This window comes from Pholcus phalangioides, unplaced genomic scaffold (genome assembly GCF_987345545.1).
Source record: "Pholcus phalangioides strain wild (caught in Gottingen) unplaced genomic scaffold, Ppha-v1.0 ptg000029l_1, whole genome shotgun sequence".
Taxonomy (NCBI): Eukaryota; Metazoa; Arthropoda; class Arachnida; order Araneae; family Pholcidae; genus Pholcus; species Pholcus phalangioides.
Genome location: NW_028301619.1, coordinates 8,313,305 through 8,340,706, shown reverse-complemented (window position 1 = coordinate 8,340,706; position 27,402 = coordinate 8,313,305). Strand labels below are relative to the sequence as shown.

At 36.2% G+C, this 27,402-nt stretch overlaps 1 protein-coding gene across 7 annotated transcripts in view; it reads right to left on the bottom strand.

Moving 5' to 3' along the window:
- LOC149067646 (abasic site processing protein HMCES) overlaps nucleotides 1-27,402 on the bottom strand; it is a 75,577-nt gene that overhangs the window by 17,597 nt on the left and 30,578 nt on the right. For 4 of the 7 annotated variants that reach the window (XM_089252515.1, XM_089252512.1, XM_089252513.1 and 1 more), the window contains exons 6-7: nucleotides 21,105-21,209; nucleotides 15,499-15,576 (exon numbers count right to left, since the gene is read on the bottom strand). In XM_089252515.1, coding sequence (XP_089108641.1) covers nucleotides 15,499-15,576; nucleotides 21,105-21,209 — 183 coding nt within the window. The remainder of the gene's footprint in view (nucleotides 1-15,498; nucleotides 15,577-21,104; nucleotides 21,210-27,402) is intronic. The other 3 variants (XM_089252516.1, XM_089252517.1, XM_089252518.1) reach the window with 1 other exon arrangement.

Here is a 27,402-nt window from a genome sequence, read left to right as displayed (position 1 = left end):
ATCATATTAAAGTTTTTAAAACCCATATGAAAAGAAAACTACTACACCAAAATTTTTGAAATTTGGAAATGGTATAAAGAATGGAATTTTAGGTTTGCTGGATTACATTGTTTTCCAGAACTATATGCAACTACTAAATCTTCACTCATAAAACCAAAATAATTGTGCCTAATCAAATAAAATGCATTTTAATTGAATGCGTACATGCAAATTTACACCTATGTTGAATGAATTTTGGGGTATAAAACTCAGAGAGTGCCTGCTTACCACTTAATTCAAGGTAAATGCAATGACTTTTCTATAATTTGTCAGACAAAGTTCAACCCTTATACAAAGGGAATAAATTTTGAATAATTTGCAATTTTGTTTACTGTGGTATTTCTTGAGCACCACAATAAATAACATATTCTCAGGAAGCACCTCTGTAATTCTGGTTACACTCACAAGGTTTTGTTCCTTCACACTAATAATAAGCAGCTTTTTTTTCCATTGCAGGTCTGGTCCTGGTTTTACTTTACTGCTTACTTTTTGTCTTTTGGCTCTAAGCCATGTCTTCTCTTTTGATTCTTGTGACTCTGGTCAGATTTCTATCTAGCTTCGAGCTGGTTCAAAGCAGGCTTATGTATCTCCTACTGCAGTTTCTTGACTATTTTGTATTTTCTTGCTATTGTCTTGTCATGGCTTTTCCCTTGTGTGAGACCTTGCTCCAGTTGAAAATTTTCAGACAATCTTCAGTGTCTGACAATCAAAATGATTTCATTGCAAAACATCTGTTCTTAGAGAGCTTAACACTCACAAGTTTCAGCCAGCACATTGGAGAGCAGAAATAAACCTCTCCTATCACTCTGTTGAGCGTCACTATCACTGGATCATGGATCATACTTCTCTTGGTCTGCTGTTGCAGATAGAACAAGGTGAAATCCATTCCACTTGTTCACACCACAGGCATAGAAGCATGTTGACCTGGTCTTCAAAAAGTTTTTTTGCTAGTTCTGATGTATCACAAGATCTTTTGAAGCGTTCAATTTCAGCCACTAAATTGCTGTTGTCAATGGAAAAAAATGTGGACATGACACTTGGAATGTCAATGACATTATGTCAGAAATAGCTGAAAAGAAGCACATGGCTGTATATTAGGATGCAAAAATTTATTTCTAGTTTGCCAAACTAAAAAATTAGTAAGTTAAAACTCACACAATCATCAAAAATCAGATTAGTGGATTTTCCTGTATCTGGCAACTGTCACTATGCCTCACTTCCAAACTACCAATATTATGCAGATAACATTGAGCCTAGCAAGAACTAGAAAGCATAACTTTATTAACAGAGATATATTTATTAAAAGAATTTTAGTCCAACATTGCAGATCTCCCCCCTCCCCAATTGCGGTTATAGCCCTATTGACATGGTTATGGTTAGTTGTATCTTCTGACATAACAGGAACACTGTGTGAACAAAGAGTGACTTTGATGTCTCCCTGCACCCAGGCACGAAACCCACCTACACACCTTTAACTGTGGCCGCAATCATGATATTGACACAATCGCACAGTCGCTGCTGAAAGATCAGACAGTAATGCCACAAGACAATTGAATCTCTAAGTAACATGTAAAGGTGCCACTGATTTCAATAAAAAATTTAATAAAATTTCATTTTTACATAACTTAATATAGAGGAACCGAGCTTTACATGTCAAGAGAGCAGGGTTGGGAATTTTCTTCAGAGGTGGAAAAAACCATCAAGAAATAGGTTTCTTTCACTGAATGCGGAAGAAATGAAAAAAACTGATTTATATAAAAAATTACTTCATTTTGTATTCATGCAATCATAATTTACTGCCACTACTAGAGGAGTTTAAACTATAATGTTAATATAGTACCCATTTATTTTATAGCGCTGCATTTCCAAAAACTTACTTCAGTAAAACTGTTCAAAGTATATTTTAATCCATTATTATAGTAGGAAAGAGTGTGTGTTAAACATCTGAAATTCTCAAAATTCTGTGATTGTGTTGAAATGCTTCTAAGTTGTCCCGCAAGTTCAAAAAGAATTTTTTCCTTTTTTAAAAAACAGTTTTTTCCAGAAGAAACCCAACCCTGCAAGGGAGATGCTTTAGGTGTCAAAGGGAGATGCTTTTTGCACATTCTTTTTAGGTGCCCTATCGCCACTTTGGTAATATTCAACAATGGAATAACACAATGATATAAAATTGATTGAAGACACCTTGTATATACTCAATACATCTGACTCCAAAGATGAGACTCACAGCTGTAACATAACAACTTAGATTTAATTAACAACAACGGAAAATTATTAGTCCAACATTGTAACACATACATATTAGCAACGCAATGCCAGCGCGCATACAGGTAAGTGACAAATTAAAAGCAAGTAGTCGATCGCAGCTCATCACTTATAAACAGTACAGGTTGAATGGTAGAGGTAGCCGCGTGAAATGGGCATCGCTCCCACAATATCTATGTGAATGTTCATGAAACGATCACTAGGCAAAGGAAAATTGCCAAGAGGTGCGCGAGTGTGTTTGTGTATTTTTGATTTTTGACAAGTCAAACATTGCCTACACCACTTCACACAATCTCTATTCAGACAGGACCAAATGAAACCCTCCTTCAGAAGTTTCGTAGTGGCATGAATACCTGGGTGAGATATTTCATGAAATTGTTTAAAAATCCGCTGCCTCAATATTTCTAGGACATATGATCAAATTATATTAGTGGAAGTATCACAACAAAGTAATATGTTATCGGGAGGGAACGAAACATCTTTAAAAATAAGATCAGTATTATTGGAAGTTTTTAATGTTGCTAATTCAATGTCATTTTTCTGTGCTTCAACCAATTCTCCATTATCAATTACACTCGGGCAAGCTATCTCTTCGACACGAGATAGTGTATCAGCGACAATATTTGATATGCCAGAAATGTATTTGATATTAGTTGAAAATTGACTAATATACTCGAAGTGTCAAGTTTGCCTGAGAGCTTTTTTCCATTTTTTGCTTGAAAGCAAACACGAGAGGTCTATGGTCACTCAGGATTTTGAACTCTCTGACCTCTAACATATGAGCAAAATAACGGATAGAAGAATACACTGCTAATAACTCTCTATCAGAAGTACTATAATTACGCTCAGTTGACATTAAATTTTTTAGAAAAAAATGCCAGTGGTTGTAATTGAGATGTAATGAGATTTGGAAAGTCTGAACTCCCATTTTTGGGAGTTCAGACTTTCCAAAATTACATTTTTCAACATTTAGTACAGTGCCATAGTCACTGAATCTTTGAAATACTTTTTTTAGATGTGTCATATGTTGTTCTTCACTACTGGAAGCAATCAAGATGTTATTTAAATATGGAAAACAGGACTCAAGATCTCCAAAAACATTGTGCATAAAGCGTTGAAATGTTTGCGTTGCATTATCAAGTTCAAAACACATTTTAGTGAATTTGAAAAGACCAAACGATATAATGACAGCAGTTTTTGGAATACAGCTTGGTTCCAAAGGAATCTGGTGATATATATGGACCAAGTCCAATTCAGTAAATATCACTTTTCCATCTAAATTGTGTGCAAAATCATGCAAATAAGGAAGAGGATATAGATTTGGGATTGTATTTAAGCGCCAGTAATCTCCACAGATTCTCAAAGTTCCACCAAATTTAGGAGCCATATACATGGAACTGGCCCATGAGCTCTTAGACGGTCTGCACAACCCAATTTTTACCATATAATCAAATTCTTGTTTTGCAATTCAGGGGGCAAATGTCTAGCTTTAGCATAAACCGGGGGACCAGTTGTTTCTATATGATGCACAATTTCATGAGGAACAGAACTGACATTAAATATATTGGTAAGAATTTTTGGGAATTCTGACAATAGGTTGCGAAAACGAGTGTCCTCAGCCACTGTAATTAAACCCATCAAAAGAACAGAAATTTCACGTCCTTTTATACTGGAAAAATGTTTGAGAGTCGATTAACTTACGATTTTTTAAATCGACTAATAATCCAAATTTTGTGAGAAAATCAGCACCAATTATGGGCTTTGTGACATCCGCTACAGTGAAATTCCAATAAAATTTATGAAAACCGAGGTCAATTCTCACAACAACCTTGCCAAATGTTTTAATTTTCAAGCCGTTAACAGCAAAAATTGAGGGAATATTACATTGCTTAATTTTTCTCTATTTTTAGGCAAAAAAGAAATTTGTGCTCCCGCGTCGATCAAGTATCACAATCCTGTCATTTAGTCGACAATAAACAAGCGACCTTGGAAGCAGTCATCATCTGTTGCTGAAACAGATGACCGAGCTACTTCCCCAAAAAATTACACAGTTGTACACATCTATGTGCTTTCATGCCAAATTTTGCATAATACTAACAGTGTTTTTCGGAAGCTTTAACGAAATCTGATTTTACATTTTTGGATTTTGAAACGGAGCAAGAATTTCTCCTTCCCTGAGTGTAACTGTAAAATTTAGATTGAGATAATCGTTCGATAGTTTCAGTTAATGCGTGAATTTGATCTTCTGGCCGCTGTGATGGTCGAGTGGTTATAGTGACGGACTCGGGATGCGAGGATCCGGGTTCGAACCCCACAGTGGTGGTCGGCTGAAGTTGATTCATCGATTGATCGGCGCGCAAATGCGAGCCGATCTCCCCGTTAAAAAGTCTCGCCACAGAGAGCAACAGTCCTACAACGATAAATCATTCAATCATAACACTTCACTCATAGTTAGAAAAACTGGTGGCAGATGGCAGCACTACACATAACAAGCATTACAGAGAAACAACAAAAAAAACTTCACGTCAGGTTTCACTATACGTACACGCACATTCCCGCATGTACCGATTCGTTGGGGGGTTCCGCAAGGGGGGTGTGGGCGGGGTGCACGTGGGGTGTAGTAGTAGTAGGTAGGGCCTCCAAAAAATGGCTCAGGGATCCATGATATTCTTAAGTCAGCCAAATCGTTGGGCAATTTGCCTGTTGTGGCATTGTATTTGTATTTGTATATTCTAATTTTGACAATCAACCTATTCTACCAATCAAAGAAATCGAACTTGCACCAAAATTATTTTTGGTAACTTCATAATACAATCTGCTTTATCTGCTAATTTAGCGAGATCATGATCACCTATGTCATGACAAACTGACAGGATTTGCTATACTGACACCGGGAGTCTCTGAAGAAATAAGGATTTTAGCAAATTTGCACCGATTGATTTGCCGGCTAGGTCTTGTGCATGGATCGCAATAGGTGTGAGGGTCGCTTATGACCTAGCTCTAAATCCTTCAATAAAATGTTAAATTTAGAAGTTTGTGAATTCGCACATTGTGTCTATTTTCACAAAAAGTACTGAACCAAAGGTACTAATAATGCCACTGAAGAAGTATGCAAATATTCAATGTCGAAAACATAAGCGTACATGTGCGTGTGGACGGAGCCGTGACCACGGAGGGTATGATAAGAGCACGAGGTATTTTCCACGATTCGTGTGCTCATACTACTCGGCAACATTCGCTGTTTCTCACAAGAGTTTGGTAAATTTATAAGCTATCAGGTAAAATGAGTAGCCACAAACGTATGGATGACCGAATGAGATGGAGAATCATCGGTAGATTGGAGGCAGGGCAATCACAAGAGCAGGTGGCTACAGAGCTTGATGTTATGCCCAGTGTCATCTGCAATTTGTGGAAACAGTTTCAGGACACTGGATCCATATCGAGAAGACCTGGACAAGGTTGTTGGAAAACCACAATGACCAATGAGGATCATTATTTGGCACTTTCAGCATGGTGCCACAGACCTGCTACCAGGGTTTGTAAAAAAAAACAGTTTTTTTAGTTTAAACCAGGTTTTTTTGGTTTAAACCAGTTTTTTGTTTTAAATAGTATTAACATTAAAAACAATGAAATTTCTGAAAAATCATTCAAACTTCCAATAATTAACTAAAATAAAATGTTTATTAATGTAATTAACACTATTCCCATGCTAATTAATCAATAAATATTTATTAAATTTTAACAAAAACCAACTTTTGCAATTTAATTATTTTTTGCTTAACTCAATGGATTACTGTGTGTTTAAAAATTCTTTCAATGTTATTATTAATCATATAGTATATAAAGGTTTTTCTCCAGTTACTTTTAGTATGCTTAATTATGAAGCTATTTTGCAAAAAGTAATAAAAATTAGGTGAATATAATGTATTTAATGAAGCATAAATAATGCAGATAAATTGGCAATGATTTACGATATACAGGGTGATTATAACTAAGGTTCTGATTTCAAAACACTGTAAAAAAAGAACGATTGTCAGAATGACTTGAAAATCGACATGAATATTCCTGAAAAAATTCAATTTTATTTGATGAAGGGGAAAAAATAATTAAAAATGTAAAATTAATGACATCATCCAACATGTGGGAAATTTGCTCGTAGAATGGAAACGATAGCCAGTCATGGCAAAATGATACCTTAATTGCCATGACTGGCATTGCACGATTTCATAATTCATGGAAACATCACAAAAAACGAAGTAATTGAACAAATAGCTAAAACTTACTTAAGAAATGTTAAATATGTTGTCCAACCTGAGGTTGAAAGCACAAAAATTGTTGTTCAACAACAGAATCGGAGTATGCCATGGTCATGATGTGGATGTGCTTTGCAATTTCAGCTTCATTACACCAAACGCCCCCCCCCCCCCCGTTAATATTCCTGAGGAACTTCTAACATATAGGAAATGTGCTGGAGATTGCAATTCACCAACGTTTGCAATCTGACCACTGTTTATGACATTTTGAGGTACCCCCCCCCCCCACAGCCAGAAGTTAAAAGGGTTAAGGTGCATCCTGTCAAAATGGGTTTTCAGCAGCTGCTTTGCTGGTATTGCAATGTGCATCTTGATAGAAGTTCTATCCACACACTGATGCTGTGGAAGTGCTGAAATGATGTGGTTGCACAAAATATTATACTGCTGGCCAAGTACAGCATCATCTACTTGCACATTTTGCACTACTTGCACCTTTTTCCTTTTGCAAAAGAAACTTCCATTGCTTCAGGAGTATCCATGCAAATTTTCAAGTCATTCTGATCAGTACTTATTGTATAGTTTTGAAATCAAAACTTAAATTATAATCACCCTGTATATAGCTGATTATTTTTCATAAATCTGTTACTACTATACAGTAGAACCTTGATTAACTGGGCTTAACAGTGTGTGTGTGAAAGTATAAAAAAAAACAACTATTGAATATTAAGACTGGGAGATATACAGTAGGCGATGTGCTACTTCTTATGGGAAAGAAAATGAAAATGTATGTGAGGTAATGTAACTACTAGTACACTGGTCTTTGTCCTTTAAGGACAGCTGGTGTCTTTATTGGATTATAGGACCACCTGCCCCTAGCATGATGGTGTCACTACTGTTGCTGCTTCTTTGTGAATAGAAAAAGAAACCCTGTGAGATAATACACCACTACATTTAGATGTGTGATGCAATCCTTATTCATGAATTTGCTAAAGATAGAGCATCAGAATATAGCCAAAGGTTAGAAAATATAGTAAGAATGAGAAATTTTGTCTTCTGTATACAACTTTAAATAACTAAGATACTTCATATGAAAATATATATATATATTCTGGCCACTTTTATGAGACTTTTTGAAAAAAAACCACTTATAAAATCTTATGTCATTTAAAGATATACCATCAGAATGTACCCCAAGGATATAAAATGGGGTAAAAATGAAACATTTTGGCTAATAATGAACCAATATGATATTTTTCACGGAAAAAAATTATATTTAGGCAACTTTTATTTGATTTTTTTTAAAAACCACTTGGTTTAAACCACACAACCCTGCCTGCTACAGTATCACAGCTTTCACGTGAGCTGTATGCTGCCACTGGAACTCAAGTTTCACGGTTTACTGTCGCTCGAAGGCTTCATGAGAGAGGGCTTTATGTCAGAAGACCTGCTGTTTGTGTCCCGCTAACTGCAGCACACAAGAGCGCATTTAGCATGGTGCAGACAACATCAGCCTTGGACCAGACTTCAGTGGAGCACTGTCCTCTTCACAGATAAGTCGAGATTCAGCCTGGACACCGATTCTCGATGTACACTTATCTGGAGAGAGCCTGGTACCCGATACCATCCTTCCCACCTCAGGGAAATGGACCCTATGGTGGTGGAGGTTTTGAAATACAAATACAAATACAACGCCACATCAGGCAAATTGCCCAACGAGGTGGCTGACTTAAGAACATCATGGATCCCCCAGCCATTTTTTGGAGGCCCTACCTACTACTGCTACACCACACCCCCCCCCCTCGGAACCCCCAACGAATCGGTACATGCGGGAATATGCGTGTATGTGTAGTGCAACCTGACGTAAAGTTTGTTTCTGTGTAATGCTTGTTATGTGTAGTGCTGCCATCTGCCACCAGTTTTTCTAACTATGAGTGAAGTGTTATGATTGAATGATTTATCATTGTAGGACTGTTGCTCTCTGTGGCGAGACTTTTTAACGGGGAGATCGGCTCGCATTTGCACCTTGAAGTTGGGAACCACAGAAAACCAACTTCAGCCGACCACCACTGTGGGGTTCGAACCCAGATCCTCGCATCGCAAATCCGTCACTATAACCACTCGACCACCACAGCGGCAAGGTGTCATGGTCTAGGCAGGCATCATGTTGGACGGCCGCACACCTCTCCATGTGTTTGGCAGAGGGGATGTGACTGCTGGGAGGTATAGAGAGGAGATCTTAGAGCCCTATGTTTGACTTTTCAGGGGTGCTGTTGGCCCTTGGTTTCTGTGCATAGACAATGCTTGTCCACATTGGGCTCACCTGGTCAACGATTATCTGGAAAGTGAGGATATTCGGCGTATGGGTTGGCCAGCCAGATCTCCTGACCTAAACCCTATAGAACACGTTTGGGACACTCTTGGCAGGGCAATTGCATCTCGCCATCCCCCTCCAAGAACCATCCTGGAACTGAAAACTGTGTTGCTACAGGAGTGGGACCGATTGCCACAGGGACTCCTCAACTGCCTCGTGTCTAGTATGCCATCACGCTGCGCAACCTGTCTGACTGTGAGAGGAGACCATACCCCATATTAGCCTCATTTTCGGTTTGATCTTCCAACATGGATTTTGAACATTCCCGCAATGATGAGCTTTAAGAATAATCATGTGTGCATACTATGACTTTTGTATGGTACATCTCTTTGTTATAACTGTGTATTTGTACTAAATTTCATTAAAATCTGTCCAATTTTTTCAGAAATTAGACATAATATACTAATTCTCTTAATTTTGCACACGGATGTACATCATCGATTTGGGCGGTTGGCCGATTATGTCACTAAGAAGAGTTAGAATATCACATTCCAAAGCTGCGACTATGCAATGGTATTTTGTCGAGTCGGCTGTAATACTGGAATTCACAAATTGCAATTCTAATTGAATAAACCATTATTCCGGATTTGCCTTCCAAAATTGGGGAGCCTTAAAAATGTGACTTGTGATAGCCAACTTCATTATGAGCCCCTTAAAGAGTATTTTCTTGCGGCACTGCAGAAATCAGTTATGCAGGAAAGTTTTTAAAACCAATCTGTACACTTATATGCTTATAGACTTATCCATCAACTGGAACTGGCAGACTGGCACTAACGCCACATTCAAAATCACTTCCCGCTAATGTTTCTCTCTCGGGATCCCACACTTAAAATGTATCCGAATATTTTCCAGGAATCTTGTCAATCCCATAGTAAACTAGCTAATTACTGCTAGCTGAACACAGTTATTTTAACTGAAAATAATTTTTGGGTGTTTATGTTATTTTAAGGCATACCAGGTACATTTTAAGGCTATTTATACTGCTGTCATCTTTGAAAGAGACAGTCATTCATGAACATATGCAGGTTACTCATTAATTATTGTTGTATCCTTGGGGTATATTGTTACTCCAGGAAGTGTTTCATCTCTATGGTGTCTAGACAGGGTATTTTTTAGGAAAGAACAGGGAAGAAAATGATGAATGAAAGAATTAGAGAAAGAATGATGGGTAAAATGGCTAAAAACTTACACTAAACACACTACTGACAAAAGAGCAGGTCAGGGAAACATCTGTATATGAGAAATTCTTCTGTAGATTCCCAATAATAAAGAGATAGAAATATAGTTGAGGAAAGGCAGTCAAGCCTCACTATCCTGAGCAAATTTATGATGTTGTGTATGAAGCCTCCCATGATCAAAAATCCCAGCATAAAAAAATTGATGCTTTTAGCAAAAACACTGCTTTGGGAATTGCTCGAAATTGCAGAGTTCCAAGTTCCTTTGCTGCTTAGTCACCTGGCATGAGATACTGTTTAAAATATACATGGTTAGTAAAATGTTACAGAATATCACCTGTGATTTACAAAGTTCAATGAATATCATCAAGTGTCAAAGTGTTTCTTGAAAACATGAGGTCTGATAATGGTGTCATTACAGAGACAACAGTGCTTGAAGACAAAGAAGTGCGCCCAAGCATAGGCACTGGAACCCAGGGGTGGCTTGAGCTTACCTGCCACTTGGGTGTAAAGCCTAATATGCCACCCCTAAAGGCGACCTGGGGGCTGACAGGGTCATAATAAATTTGGTCTAGGGGAATCTTGAGATGAACATTATTTTCTTCATAAGAAATCAGCACACCATTGTTTATACTGTGCAAAATGTTCATGACCATGCATCCTGCTTTTAACATAGATTTTTATGCTTTTTGATCCAAAATTATTTTACCATTCTTAATAATGCCAAGTAACTAAATCCTCAAAACAGCACTCATTTTGGTGATCCATCATCACTTGTCCAGTAAAGATGATGTATGAAGAGGTTATTTTTATTAAGAAATTTATCTCAAATTGTTTCTGGTACTCCAAGGACCGGACAAGTGAGAAGCCAAATTTTTCCTTTGCTTTCATTTCACCATTCTGGAAAAAATATTAGGTGAGAAAACAAGAATGCACACTTTCCCTTTTTTTGATAAAGTGCAGGGCAGCTCACAGGCCATGCAACTTATTTCGGCCGTACGATGCCGTTATATCAGAGGTGAATAGGTGAAAAAAGTTTCATTGGAAAAAAAATCAAAGAAAATGATTTCTGTCTGCTGTAGAGGGGTGCTAAATCTGAGATGAAAAACTTTATTATAAAAAAATTTCCCGTCCTTTCACGTTTTTTGTTAGGCATTTGTGGAATAAGTTGTGAGGCAGGTGCATGGTTCCCCACAAGGGAAGGGCTGACATGGCTCCAGCCCGTGGGCAGGGGACTCTATCTTCTCTTTCTTAAAATCAAAGAAAATGATTTCTGTCTGCTGTAGAGGGACGCTAAATCTGAGATGAAAAACTTTATTTAAAAAAAAATTTCCCATCCTTTCACGTTTTTTGTTAGGAATTTGTGGAATAAGTTGTGAGGCAGGTGCATGGTTCCCCAAAAGGGAAGGGCTGACAGGGCTCCAGCCTGTGGGCAGGGGACGCTATATCTTCTCTTTCTAATTATCTTTCTTTTTCACACAACAATTAATTGCAATTTTAAAAAAATTTGGAGTCTTAATTAAAGTCTATGCAGCCGCCCCTCACAATCTACCTCCCGGGGTGATTGGTCACTGCACCCTCGCATAAGTGGTCCCTACCGGAACCTAGAGGCTGAGGTAATTTGAGCCCCCACCCAATAATTTCTGGAAAAGCAATGCAATGCAACCTCCCTCACCTGTGTATGCACTTTAGTCCCACACATACGGGATGACCAGAAACTTTCAGCCCCCCCAATGTTTTCTTCATGTCTGCACCCAAGGAACATAAAAAAGCAATTCTCTTATGAAAGGGAGGATGAACCTATTGGAGTTGAGCTCCAATCTTTTAAAGTAAACTTTTTTAATGTTGTGCTTGACAAAGTGATCACATCAATGAAAGATGTGATGTAATGCTGTTGTTTTCCAGCTTATGGAAAACCACAGAAAAGCTTCGAATTTCTATATCAAACAGACAATCTACGAACATGGAATAAAGAGGATTTGAAGAAAGCATGTTTGAATCTTGAAATTGTGTTGAGTGATGAAGAGGAACGTGGCACTGATGGGCACACACACACATGATTCTTTTCAACAAACTACAAATATTTGCAACTCTATGTTGATCTCCGGTACCTCTCCAGCCAAAGATTTATCTTTCATCACAAAAAATGGCTGCGTGGATTCATTTCCGAACGTTTTTTTACGCTTTAGAATACTGCTCACTCTCCCAATATCAGTGGCCAGTGGCGAACCGAACATAGTTTTTCAAAGTTAAAATTAATAAAGACTTATTTAAGATCAACTGTAAGTCAAGAATGATTGAATAGACTAGCCTTGATATCCATTAAAAATGACAATCTTCTCAACAAAATTGATACAGATGCAATAATAAGGGATATTGCCAAACTGAAGGCCAGAAAAGTATCTTCATAACAAGAATGTTAAAGTAACAGAAATAAGGAGTTTCGACTTATGTTTCAGTTGTAATTATCAAAATAAAATTTTTGACATACCTTACTCATTTGATATGCATTCACCTTATTAATTTCCATTAAATTAAGCGGATGACATTCAGGAGACCTTCCTTGTTAGTGGTGTGTATTTAATAAAAATTGCTCATATAATTATTAAAATTAGAACTCTGTTCTATATTCATCAATAGTTATAGTTTTGCCATCGGCCATAAATATTCTTGGAAACCTACAGACATCGGAAAAAATTGTTAATTATTATGATTTTTTTGCAAAATATTTGTCCATTAACAATTTCCTACACATTTATTATGATTGAGTGGGGATGGTCCAAAATATTATTTGCTTACACTTGAAAAATGTCTAGACCCAGCCCTGAATAATATCATGAGGAAATGAATACACCATTACTTGAGAATATCATGTCATAATAACACTGTATTAAAACTGTTGTGATAGTGTATTTGGTAAAGGTGTCAGATTGGAGCCTGGGCCTGAGTGGTGCAGTGGTAAGATGCTTGTCTTCCATTATGAAGGTTACCATCAAGGTCCATGGGTTCGAATCCGGGTATTGAACATCTCAGAATCAAGTTCTTTACCTACTGAGCTACTAGTTGTCATCTTCAATGTGGACATAATGACCAATTTTATCATGTCGATTTCGAAACAAATTAGGGCTTATTGAAAACGTCTTTCATCATTTCATGCTACTACTTGGGAAATAGAAAAGAAAGCCTGTGTTTTTTTCTGGAGAAACACAGGAATCCTTTGCACTAGCAGTAGAAGAAGTACCAATTTGAAACACAGACAAAGCTGCAGGGTATGTTCTTCTGCACATTATATGGAGAGCTTTACCATTGGGTACTGTGCACAAAATATGCAACCACAACGAATTTAAAATAAATTTCCTGTACCATTTTTGCACCAGTATTGACTTTAACTATTTCTTTTTTTCTTCTTCTTTTTTGCAAAACATGAAATACCATGATTTCCTTCATACCATTTCAAAGTTTAAAACCTTTTGGTTCAGTAGTTTTTATTTAATAGGAGCTTAAACGTAAAACTTTGAACATGATCACCCTTTACATAATATAAACAAAAAAAGTTCTGTTCAATCAAATCAATTGCATGTGAAAATATGAAAATAGGAAAATAATTTTAATCCAATCAGAATTGAAGAAAGCCTAATTTAAGAAAAAGACAAATATCTTTATCTAGTTCTAAGAAAATTTAATATTTCATAAATATAAAGACATTCAATCAACACTTCCTGCTAATTATTTTATTTGTTTATTTATACAATATTGTTGGCCCTGGGGCCTATACAAAAGGATGTGATTGAAAATGACAAAGATATTGTTTGATTTTGGACAAAAAACTAGTGATAGTTGGGGGATTAGACAATAGAGCTTGGAGTTTGTTTCATTCACCAATGGTATGAAGAAAGAAGCTGTATTTAAAGCAGTCAGTTGAAACAAAAATAGATTTTATTTTAAGGGAATGGTCGAGTCTTCTGGAGATGTAGGATGGTTTGGTCAGGATACTAGAAGTATCAAAGTTGAAATGACCATGGAAAATCTTATATAATAAGGTTAATCAGGAAATGAGATGAAGAGTGGAGAGAGGGAGGAGATTAAGTTGGTTTTTAAACTTGAACATGGAAACAAAAGATGACCAGCAGTCGTAAGCAAATCAGGTGTATTTATTTTGGATAGATTCAAGTTTATCTATATTACTGGAGGTGTAGGGGTCCCAGATTTCAGCTGCGTAAGAAAGAACAGGAGAGATAAGTTTGACAGCAGAGAAGTCTGATATTCCAAGTGGAATGTTTAAGGTTGCAATGGGAAGGCAGAAAAGTTTATTTAGACACTTCTGGTAAACGTAGTTAACATGTTTGTTCTAGTGTAGGCCAGCTGAGATTATGACACCAACGTATTTGATTTGAGAAACTTGGAATAATGTTAAATTATTGATGGAGTAAGAGTATTCAAGAGGAAGTAATTTATGGGTAACTTTCATGTGAACTGTTTTTGAGATATTGATAATTGCCATAAGGAAGCTCACTCTAACACATCAATTTTCAATCAAACCATATTATTTATTTGAGATTCCATACATCCCATAGTATCAATCCATTATTTGTGTGAAAAATGTAGCGTCAATCTACTTGTACCAGATCAAGTATTTTTTATATTTTCTAGAGCAGGGATTTTCAAACCATTGTAGCTTCTTTCCTGAGCTTCCAATAGATACACAAGCCTTTCCTAAGCTTCCATACCTCTCAGCGCACACACATTCTATGCCCTATTTCTCTAAACCAAGGTCCTTAATAAAAAAAAGTTCTTGCTAAGAAATTTCAAACATTTGCAAGACTCACCAGGTTCATTCTTTCAAGGTGCTTGCAATAAGTGGGAAATGAGGGGGGGGGGGACCCAGACAGTGCTCTTTTGTTGCATGAGCAAACAGGGCATGTTCAGAGGACCCAAATTTTTTTGACACAGTTACTTTCTTATCTTGTTGAACTTGGTAACAATTAATCAAAGAATGCCAAGTCAGACCCAAACTTGTCAGGAATAGGCCCTGGCCACAGCTTGCTAAATTTTGCTGACAACCGGGAAGAGTTGAAAATGGCTGAAATTCTGCTTGCACAATGCTTGTGTAATAAATTATGGCCCATATATAATGTGCACCATAAAACACAGCTAGCACTTGCACATTTGGTGATATATGAAGAAGCAGTTCCACACACACAAAATGACAGTGATACAAAAAGCACCTTATCTTCTGAATTGTCAAAAGTGTAGACTTTTTTTTCCATCCAAAAATAAAACTTTTAATAAATATAGTCTAGATCTGGCTAAAATACTACAATAAATAATGCACTAGGTTAAAAAAAATAATGGTGAAACATAAAGCAATAAAAGGTAGTAAAAATGAAAAACCTACCGGCATCCTCTTATGGATATGTACAACAGTTTTAGATGATTCAGTTGTGAGAATAGAGCAGCTATAAACTGTTATCCCCTAAATAAATATATAACATTTTTATGTTCAAATATTTTTTGTTTGAATTAGAAATATAAAAGCACATCCATTGAATGAAGCTGGAGTAAAAACTTGATCATCCAAACTATTATCACTCAAACACTTCCAGGTTATCTAAGCAGTAGGAACAAAAATTATTCACTGTGCTTTATAGAAGTAGCAATACAGAAATGGAATTCTTTCATACATTTTCCTGAAGTATTAGGTTGTTGCAATAAAATGTCGATCAGATAGTGAAACTTCAAACAAAAGTAACTTTGTTTAAACTAGGCACCATTACATGCTTTACATTTTCCATCAAGATAATGTTGCTTTTAAGCCAGTTCCATACAAGTTTAGCATTCTAGACCCTAATATTTTTTTTTAAACAGATGTTAGTAAAGTCACTAGAGTGCTATGGGATATGAAATACCTGAAAATTCAGAGAAGGGATTACTGCACCAAAGTTTTTGAAGGTTTCTTTATTAACCTTTTCTCTGCTGAAAAATGATGTAGTCAGTTGAGAAAGGGTTCCTAAAAACTATGGGGGGGGGGGGGTTAACAAACAGTCTCATAGTGCAAGTGTGTAATTCTTGAACTGCTGTTCATGACACGTGGTCTTGTATTATCATGAAGCAGAAAAGTAATTGAATTTTAGTCAGTTGTTTTACATATAGCAAATGTACTATTGGCAACTATATAATATTCAAATCATGCAAAATGGATTAAAAACTAATGCCGCCTGCTGGTAGCAATTAAAAGATTCAAAGCTAAAAATATGGCAACTATTAAGCATGTTTATGTGTGTGGGACAGAATTATTTTTTCCATCTTTCTGAATAAATCTGATACAGAGTGTCTAGGCTGAATTTAGACCAGGGGGTGTGCAGTAGGGTGGGTCACTTTGATCATTTGATACTTTTTGTCACACCACAGTCATTTTCTGCACACGAGGGCTAATTAGAGCGGGACCTACAATTTATTGCCGATTCCGAACGGCATGCTTGTTTTTTATACTCATCGAGAGGTTGGCGCGCTAACCCCTCTATAGGGGGTAGCAATTTTTTCCTGCGGTCAAGTCACCATTTTTTGTTGTACCCCTGTGTCAAGAAAGTTTTCTGACAAGGATGAACCAGGTATCGAACTCGCGACACCTCTAAACATCCTTTGGTACTTTAGGCGAGCATCTTATCGACCAGGCTACCGCGCCCCACGGTGGGTCACCGGTCTATATAAATTTTTTTTTAAATTTCTATCCGGCACAGCATGAAAAGGGTGCCAAATGATGCCTTTAGCTCATGCATGAATTTTTTTAAGAATGGGTAATCATCTTCTGTCTCCGGATTGACTTCAAAAAATACATATTTTGAAAAATCTTTTTTTATGAGTTGTTACAGTAAGGTTTTAAAGAAAAAAATTTAATGCGTGTCTATAAAACAAATAGAAATTGCATGAGTAACATTCATTTATTACAAGAAAAAGTTTACAAAAATGACATTTATATTATTATCATATTTCAAATAGTGTGAAAATCCTTCTTACTATCAAATTTCGGCATAGCTTTTCGAGACTGGTTTTTTATGAAGCCTTCTCTCTTAGATTTTTTGCAGAATGTGGCTGAATGTGGCTGTAACAGCCTTGACTGGCTTTTCAATAGTTTGTGCGTGACATGGCAGGCGTAGTAAAGGCAGTTCTCTTGATTTTTGGACAGCAAACGGTCTGATGTCTTGGTCAGGTATGGATTTCGATATTGGTGGATCAGATATATTCTCCTTCTGCCAGTCAGGGGCAGCTCAAGCTTACCTGCCACCTGGGTGTGAAGCCTCATATGCCGCCTCTGATGGTGACCCTGACAGGAGGCTTCAGTGATAGGGACCATGAGATAAAAACCTGATTTTTTTTCATAAGAAAACCGCACACCATTGTTTATGGAAAATGCCTGTGACCATATGTCCCGCTTTTGAAGTAGAAATTTTTTTTTTCCCCTGGTTTTTTATTTACTATTATTCCAGAATTATTTTACCATTCTTAATGATGCCAGATAATTTAATCATTGAAACAGCACTTATTTTTGTGAGCCATCATGACTTATCCTGTAAAGATGATATATAACAAGGTTATTTTTATTAAGAAATTTTTTCAAAGGTGTTTACTCCACGGACTGGACAAGTGAGAAACCAAATTTTTCCTTTGCTTTCATTTGACTATTCTGGAACAAATTCTTTGTGGGGGAACCAAAATGCACACATGTCCCTTATCACAGAGTACAGGGACGGCACTTGGCCATGCGAACCACTGGGGCTACACTTCGTGCCGCTCAAGAAGGATGCTAAATCTGAGGTGAATGGGTAAAAACAATTCCATTGGCAGAAAAAATCAAAGAAAATGTTTTCTGTCTGGTCTGGAAGCAGGAGCGGATCTATGGGTGGGGGGGGGGGGGTGATCACCCCAATCACAACCACCACCCCCCCCCCCCATCATCAAGCAAAGTATGCAATATTGCCCTCAATGTGATGAATTTTGATTCATGAAATTTTTCTATAGGTAATATTGCATTCAATCAATCCATTGAAAAAATTACCTGTATCAATGTCTTCGATTAAATAAAATTCAAGAAAACGTCGACTAAAAAATGGGAAAAATCAGGATGGAGAAACAATGAAAATTGTTCCAGAAAATATGGGACGTATGGTCACAGCATACACAACAATTTGTAAAAATCCCCCTCCCAACAGTGGGCTCTAGATCCACTCTTGGCTGGAGGCGCACAAATTCTGAGATTGAAACGGATTTTTTTTTTTTTTTAAAAAGGGAGGGCTTTGTTAGGAATTATTTGAATCAGTTGTCAGGGAAGGGTATGACCCAGAATGGTAAGGCTGACAGGGCTCAGCTTGGGGGCCCAGGACCAAATCTTTATCATTTTTTCCACACAATAAATTAACTGTAGAAGTGGCTTCCTATGGAAAATCTGGCTTGGATCCTGCGAAAGATTCCACCCTAGGTGCCCACACGCAGGATGTAGGGCTATGGGGAGAAGAGGCATGAGGTGCAAAAAATAAGTCCAGCACGGGTACAGATTTTGTCTTGAGCTGCCCCGATAGCTTACATTCTTGTTTTTAGTCAAAGGCCCTGTCTATTTCCTAGTTTTTGCAACGTTTCCACTGTAGAGGTATGACTCAAAAGTGTGATGTTATGTGAATTTTTACTGTGTTAAAATTTTGGTCTCTTAACTAAAGTCAACGCTGTCGCCCCTTACAACTTGTCGCACCCCTTGCTTAAGCCACCCCTGCTGCCAGTCAATGATATCAATGTAAGACGATACATCAAATTTTACAATAGGATGTTGAAACAGTCAGAGTCTATTTTTCAGAATATGCCAGTTCATGGATGTGCGGTTCAGAATTGTCAGCATTGCAATCAATGATTTTTCAGGGTGTGCAAAGTAAGTGTTTCTTTGAATTACTGGATATATTTTGCTTTTCAGTTCTGCGGGCAAATACCTAGTTTCAGCAATGAACTTGAACAGGTGCTGTGTCACTACCTCCTATATACAAAGCCCCAGCACACGTCACAGCTGACGTGGTCACATGACTATCCGAAGGCCGACGACAGGAAGAAACCAGCTATGGCGATGCTGTGTGATATTTCGGATACCGCGTGGTTATGAAGAAAATTTGAATCAATCTCTAATTCCAGAGTAAGTATATTTTGCATTTTTCGTTAAATTAATCGTTTAAGCTTGTATATTTTTAAATGAATTTCAGACAACAAAACGGTTACTCGTTTAAAACATTACTTGTTTTTGTAAGTACTGTACTACTTGCAATAGGCCTACCTTGAGGAGTTTACTGCCTTTTAACGTGGTGAAAAAGTAAAGTCTGGTAGAAATATCGTTAAAAATATCATTTAACCATAGATTTATTTCAAATTTACTATACATATTTTTGATTATATATGCTATCCTGTGACAGTACAAAGCTTCAAATATCTCTAATACTTAATATTTTTTGAAACTTTCAAAAAAAAGAATGCATTAAAATTAAAAAATAATTTTTTTTTAGAACCCAAAGTATGTATGAATGGATCTCATCTAAAAATAGATTCCCATATTTCTTGAATATCAAATATTTCTAATTCTTTAATTCGTAGAAATTAAAAATATTGCTGGATTATTTTGAATGACTTGAAACAAAACATTTTCACAACATAAAATTTTTTTGAAGTAACAAAATAAATCATATATAGGCAAAACTGTCATTTTAACTTTTTCCGGGGGAGGGGGGGGGGGGCAAAGAACATGTACTGAATGAATATATATATTTGTGTATATACATGTGTATTTTTCAAAGCCAAGGGGAGGCAAGTGCCCCACTCTGATCCCCCAAATGATGGGCCTGTATATAGGCCTATAATAAATAATATACATACATAAAATATAAAATAAAATCTATGATATATATAATAAAAAATAAATGAAATATCAGTTTTATGAATATTTTTACATTATAAAAATTGGGATATTATATACGAGCATATATCTAAATTTTTCATGGCTACATCATTACCTATTCATGATACTTTTATGAATAGTTACTATGATTTTAATTTCTATTGAAGTTTTATACACTTCTATCCTGCCTCTGGAAATTCTTTCAAACAGTTCAGGTTAAGAACCTCTGCTGTAAGCCATGACTTGCAATGAAAATAAATTGTTCATACATTTTAAGATTCACAACATTTCATAATTTCTAATTTAAAATGTGAAATTTAATTTTTTTTCAATCTTTCCATTTCATGCAGAATAACAAGATGCCTTTCAAGTGTTGTGTTACCAACTGCAAGGGCAATTATGAAACTGGGCCTAAGGTTTCAGTATTCCGGTTTCCAAAAGAAGAGAATCTAAAAAGGAAATGGATCAACGCCATACCGCGAAAGGATTTCGAACCAACCTCAAGTTCCAGAGTAAGTACTGTTTTTGGTGGTATTTATATATCATAAAGTTGTTCTATTCAAAGGTATAGGCCTGAGGACAGAGAGCCTCTTTGAAATTTTGTATTAGTTAGTTGCATGATATTTCATCTTTTCATACATCCTTAAAAACATTGTTAGAACTGATATTTATAGCTTTTACAATTCACAATATTTCACAAATTCTTATTCCAAAGTTAAAATTAAATTTTTCCTTAATTTGCTTCAGAAATTATTTCTTGGTAGTCAGATTTCTTCGAATAACATTAAAGATATGGTAAATTTTTAATAAAATACAAATTTGTTGTACTATAACAAAATATTCATTATGATAGTATTAATTTTTAAATAATATAACTATAGATAATTTATCACATGCATTAAATGTCACTTGTTACAGTTACTAGTTCTCTGAAGGATTTTTTTTTCTCACTCAATTATGTTTGTATGGATAAAGCCAAAATTTGAATACCAAATTCATTTCAGGTTTGCGAGCTGCATTTTATCGAAGAGGATATTGAAAGGAAAGTGTCGTATTATGATGAAAAGACTGGAAATTACCTTGTTGCTAGCCTTCCCCAACCTCGACCCAGAGATGGTGCAGTTCCCCGTGTTTTCCATGGATGTCCCTTGTATTTGTCCACACCTTCTACCAGCAGGGAAAGTCTATTGGATAAAAAAGCTCGAATTGAAAGTGAGCAAATCGCTGCTGCGATTGAGAAAAGCAAAGCAGAAGAAGAGCTCTACAATAAAAGATTTTCCTATAGTTCTTTAAATGAACTGAAAGACTGCTTGAAAAACTGTCCTGTTCCTAAGGATTGGGATGTTCTTGTGAAGGAAGAAAATATAATTTTCATTCACATCCAAGCAGAACCAATTCCGATAATACTTTCCTCAGTTGTTGTGGATGAAAATTTGATGGTTACTGCTTTTCGTAAAGATTGCAAACTGACCAGCGTTGATCAGTGTGCATTACCTACAAAGCTAACTGATGTGAATATGTTACATAAGTTTCTGTGCGATGTTAAAAACTCCAACAATGAAATGTGCCAAAATGCTTCAGCACTTGTTCTGTCAATCTGTGATATGCTTCGAACACTCGAACAATATTTAATTGAGCAGAATGTAAATACAGAAATGATTCAATTTATTTCTGAGCAATTGAAATTGATAATTTGTCACAAAAACCATTACAGGTACAGTGGAAATTTTTTAATTTTATGTTGCCCTATTATTTCCCATATCTCCACATGCATACAAATTCTTACGCAGCAGTAACTATATTATTTTGCCACATTCATCTACCCTGACAAAGCTATGTTCTATGTATGATGTAAATCGTAAAATTGAACAGGATGATGAAAATTTTTTGGCTTATGCAAAAGAAAAATTTGCATTGATTGGTGGTAAAGATAGGCATGTTTTACTATTGATGGATGAAATCCACATAAAATCATATTTAGACTATAAAGGTGGGAGTATTTTAGGAATGGCATATAATAACGAAAAAGCTGCATCTTCAGCTTTTGCTTTCATGATTCAGCGTATTGAGTCTAATTATAAAGATGTAATACACATACTGCCGGTGAAAACAATATCTGCTGCTGTATTATATAATATGTTAAGCAAAATAATTGTTGGTCTATTGGGTTTTTAGTCATAGGAGTTGTTTCAGATAATAATGCTATAAAACGAAAGGCTGTTTCGTATTTCTGTAGACCTCCAGAACTAAGCATTGTATATAAACACCCTTCAGATTTTCTTCGTCCTTTGTTTTATCTTATTGATTCTGTCCATATATTAAAATGTATCAGAAATAATTGGCTTAACCAAAAGAATACAGGAAAATGTATGTATTTCCCAGATTTTAAAGCTCGACCAATGGGCATCAATGGAGAGCCATTGTTGAAAACAGCTTCCTTTTTAGCATTGAAAGAGCTTCATGAAGCTGAAGCAAACAATATTGTGAAGTTGGCCCCTTCTTTAACAGAAAAAGCTCTTTGCCCCAATAATTTTGAACGTCAAAATGTTCGCTTGGCGTTGAAAATATTTAACTATACAGTTTCCGAAGGCCTGAAATGCGGTGGTGAAATTCATGCCATTGCAAACCACAAAGATACAGCCAATTACATAACGTTAATATGTAAGTGGTTTGACATAATGAACGTTCGCACAGTCCTGAACGGAAAATGTAAAAGGAACGTGTTTCAGGAACCTTTGACATCATCTCCAGATGATGAGAAAATGAAATTTTTGTATGATTTTTTAGATTATTGGAAAAGTGCAAATTGTTCATCTGGCTTTCTAACCAAGGAAACTTTTCTTGCCTTGCAACATACAACATATGCAATGATAGAAATTGTGAAGTATTGCTGTGATGAATTGAAGTTGCAGTACATATTAACAGGCAAATTCCAAACTGATTCCCTCGAAGAACGTTTCGGTCAATACCGAAAACTTGCAGGTTGTCAATACAATGTGTCTTTGGTTCAAGTGTATGAAACTGAAATGAAATTGAGGATTCGTTCTTTGATGCCTCTAACTGTCAAGTCTCACTCGCAAGGAGAAATCTCCTTAGTTCCTCTCGACGAATATTGTATTATTCCAAACAATGAATTTAGTCAATCAATATGTATTCAAATCAATGAACCAGATTCTGTGAAACTTCCAGATACAGAGAATTTGCTTTTAAAACAGATCACTGTTTCTAAAAAGGAGCTCACAGATCTCGGTAATTCACTTCCTGCGCTAACTTATATTGCAGGCTATTGTGCGCATGCAACTTTAAAAAAATTGAAGTGTACTAATTGTAAATTCAACCTCACCTTCAATAATTCCCTGGAATTTAATGAACAGTATGATTTAATTAAAAATCTTGATAGGGGTGGATTAAAATATCCAAAACAATCTGTTTTGCTAGTTGTTATGCACTGTTATGTAATTGTTTCTAAATTGGTCTCAAAAGAATTTGAAAAGGAATTTTTTGAAATCAGGAACCATTATGATTTTGTTATCAAAGCAACGGTTAATACATTATTTGGAATTGAATGTTTTCCTGATGCATGTACAAATGGTCACTATTCAAATTTTATTCTTAAACAAATTATATCTGCATCAACTAACATATTTCTGAAAAATTATTGTAAAAAGAGGAATGATGCACCCAAGACTTCGAAGTTGGACAAAAATAAATTAAATGCAAATGAACCTATAGGTTCTGAAAGTATTGGAAATTCATGTCCAAGTAATGTAAAAGGAAAGAAAAGAAAACTACAGACACTTTTATAATAGTCGAATAGTGTTATAATGAACTTGAAGAGACTGGAGAAAGCGCTTTGTTAAAACAAAATTCCATTGTAAAGTAATTCCAGGTTTTTTCATTGTTCCTATGTAAACTTATCTGGGAGATTAGAGAAGTGTTTGTTAAAACAAGATTTTTGTTATAACGTTTTTCGTTAAAACTGGATTTGACTGTAAATTCACATGAACATTTTTTAAATCGTGTTATTTTGTACACAATAAAAAAAACATGTTTGTAGTGTGAGTGTGTATTTGTAATAAATTTTTTCTGAAGTATTTTTGATTTCAGTGCTGCAGAAATGGACATATTGCTAACTTTTAATGAATATTATGAATAAGAGCATGTTATATGAAATTTAGGAATAACATCTCTCTTAGGATAGTACTAAAGTTTTTTTTTCCAAATTGACATTGGAATACTTAATTACACGGAATTATTCCAAAATTTCGGTTTCCAGGAGTGTGAAATGAGATTGTTTACAAATACGGAATTCAGATTTATATACGTAAAAAATCCAAACATCAAAAAGGAAACTCCTACGTAAACACCTATTATGAGTATATTGCAAACTTTAATGAATATCACGAGAAATACCATATTTTTATAACTAAATAGGCCGTTTATAATTTTAGCAGAAGCATCTCTTTGGCTACTAATAGATGAATAAATCTAATTGAAAAAAAATTCCAATTATGGTTGGAAGAAATTAATGTACACACAAATTATGGAAATATAAAATTTAGATTTACGTAAAAAAAATTATGTCTAAAACAGTGTTCCCCAAAGTGGGCGATGAAAGCAACGGCTGTAACATAGGGTCCTATGGGTTTGCTTGAGTTGGGGGGGGGGGCGCCCGATGAGAGAAAAATTCTGTAGAAGGGGGAGGCGATGGGACACCACAAAAAAAGTTTGGGAAACTATGGTCTAAAAGAAGAAAAAATTAACCAGATTAACGCTCCTGTAAAGGGTGTTTCTAGCAATACCAAATAAACCAGACTCGGCCTTCGGGTGGGTGACGTCACAAACGGTCCTGAGGCTTTGTATATAGGAGGTAGTGGCTGTGTTCCATCTTTACAGGAAGAGTGAGTTTTGATAGCAAACTAAGTTGGAGAGTAAAACTTTATGACATACATTGCTAGAATTATTAAATTTTCAGAAGGAGATTCCATCCAAACGTAGAAATGTAGAATTTGTTTAGCATGAGTTAGCCATCGGGCATGAAACATTTTGCCTGGTGATTTGTTTGTGATCCTTAGGAAATATGCCTGTTGAAACTGCTCAGACTATTCTGTACAAATACGTTTTGTCTGTGCTAATACCTTGAATAGAAAACTTTTTTGGGTAACTCTGTTGAAATAACTTAAAACATGAACACCTGGTTTTTTTTTCACATATTTCTATATCTTTGTCAATTCTCCCTGAAAATGTTTTGGATCTCGATGTGCTGCCATCAGTATGTAGAAGCAAGTGTGGGAAGGGTAATTTGTTCATATTCAGTAGACCGATAATCCACCGCAATAGCTCATCTAACATTTTTTCAAACAGACGTATGACACTTCAATATTGAAGTGTCCCCCACTAAAGACTGCATAGATATTTCTGATTCCAAGAAGAAATCTAAGATTGCTTGTTCTATGCATTCAGATATGTCAGAAGCTGGTGCTTTGACACTGGTTCCATTATCAATGGAATATGGTCTTCAAGAATACTCTGTCTACAGGGGTCAGCACGGATCATGGCCTCAAAACTAGAGAAAATAGTGACCAAAATTTTTAAAAAAGTGACCAAATAGTGACCAAAATGTTTAAAAATGACCAAATAGTGACCAAAATATTTTTGGAAAGAGACCAAATGGACAATGAATTTTGATTATTACCAAACTGAATGAATTGAAATTGAATTTAGTTTTAACTTTGCATTTCAATAGAACTCATTGGAATTGGTTTTTTTTACATAATTGTGTGAAATAATTAAATCAAACTCAAATGCATTCTGCTAACCAGAAAAGTTTTGAATAACTTATCAAATTTATCAACAACTATGTGTGACAGAATAACAGTAGCAATGCTTTCCCCCATGTTGCTTTCCACAACCCATCTTAAAATCAATTTAAGCAGGAAAAACTTCAAAACGGGAAAAAGTTTTCACATTCAAAAAAAAAGAAGGGGAAAAAATGAAATAACACAAAATTTGATGAGAGAATTTTTCCCATCTACACTGCTCAAAACAATTAGGGGAGCACATGGTTTTAACAAAATTACACAAAGATGTATACCGATAAGTAACATAAAATGAATCATCCATAATTTAAAGCCTAGCAGGAAACGGAAGAAGAAAACTTCATATGCAAATCAAAATTCATGACGTCAAAAACCAGAAAAAGGAGATAAGGGCAGAAATCGGGATGTTGCAGAAATGTCTGTTTTACTGCCGTAACTGTGAAATTCGATTGCGCAGTATTTTTTTTTGAGACAAGGTGACTTGAGGATGTCTCAACAACGTGATTTACCGGAATCCATGGCATGGCGTATTATAGGCAGACTGGAATCTGGGCAAACACAACGTAGTGTCGCGGACGCTGTTGGAGTCGCCAGAAGTGTTGTTGCAAGGCTGTGGAATGATTCCAAGAAGCAGGAAATGTTAGACGTCGACCAGGGCAAGGTCGGCCACGCGCCACTACAGCAACTTATGACCGGTATATACGGTTAACAGCCCGTCGAAACAGAACAGAGAATGCTACACAGCTGCAAAGACTGTTGCTCTTGGCAACAGGACAAAGGGTGTCCAGCCAAACAGTACGTAATCTGCTTCATGAGGGAGGGCTCTATGCACCTAGGCCAATGGTCTGCATTCTGTTGACTCCACGCCACCGTGCGGCCCGAAGAAGATGGGCTGCTGAACATCGAGATTGGGAGCAACATGATTGGAGCCAAGTTCTGTTTACAGACGAGTCCCGATTCAGTCTGGAGTGTGACACCCGACGTGTTCTGGTATGGAGGGACAGGGGCACTCGAAATAACCCTGCATTCGTTCGTGAAAGGTCACAATACAGACGAGCTGGTTGGATGGTATGGGGTGGAATCAGCATAGGCGGACGTACGGACCTGCATATCATTCGGAATGGCACTTTGACGGCCCGAAGGTATGCAGACGAGATACTGCGACCTCATGTCATCCCTTACGCTGGAGCCATTGGAGATTCCTTTGTTTTCCAGGATGATAATGCCCGACCGCATAGAGCTCGTCTGGTGGAGAACATGCTTGATGTGTATGTAAATTTGATTTACATACCTAGGTTTGTATAATACGTTCCAACAAATTTTAAGAAATTTACTATAATGATTATAAACTAAAATTAAATTTTTAGCAATATTATTTTAAATTATTAAATTAAAGAACTACTTAAATTATAAATTATTTAAATTATTAAATTAACTAAATTATTTTAATTATTATACGCTGAGGGAGGAGCAATCCACCCTCCCCCAGCATCAATGGCAGAGCCTACTGATGTATACATATATATGATGTATATCAATTGTCATCGTGCCACACCCC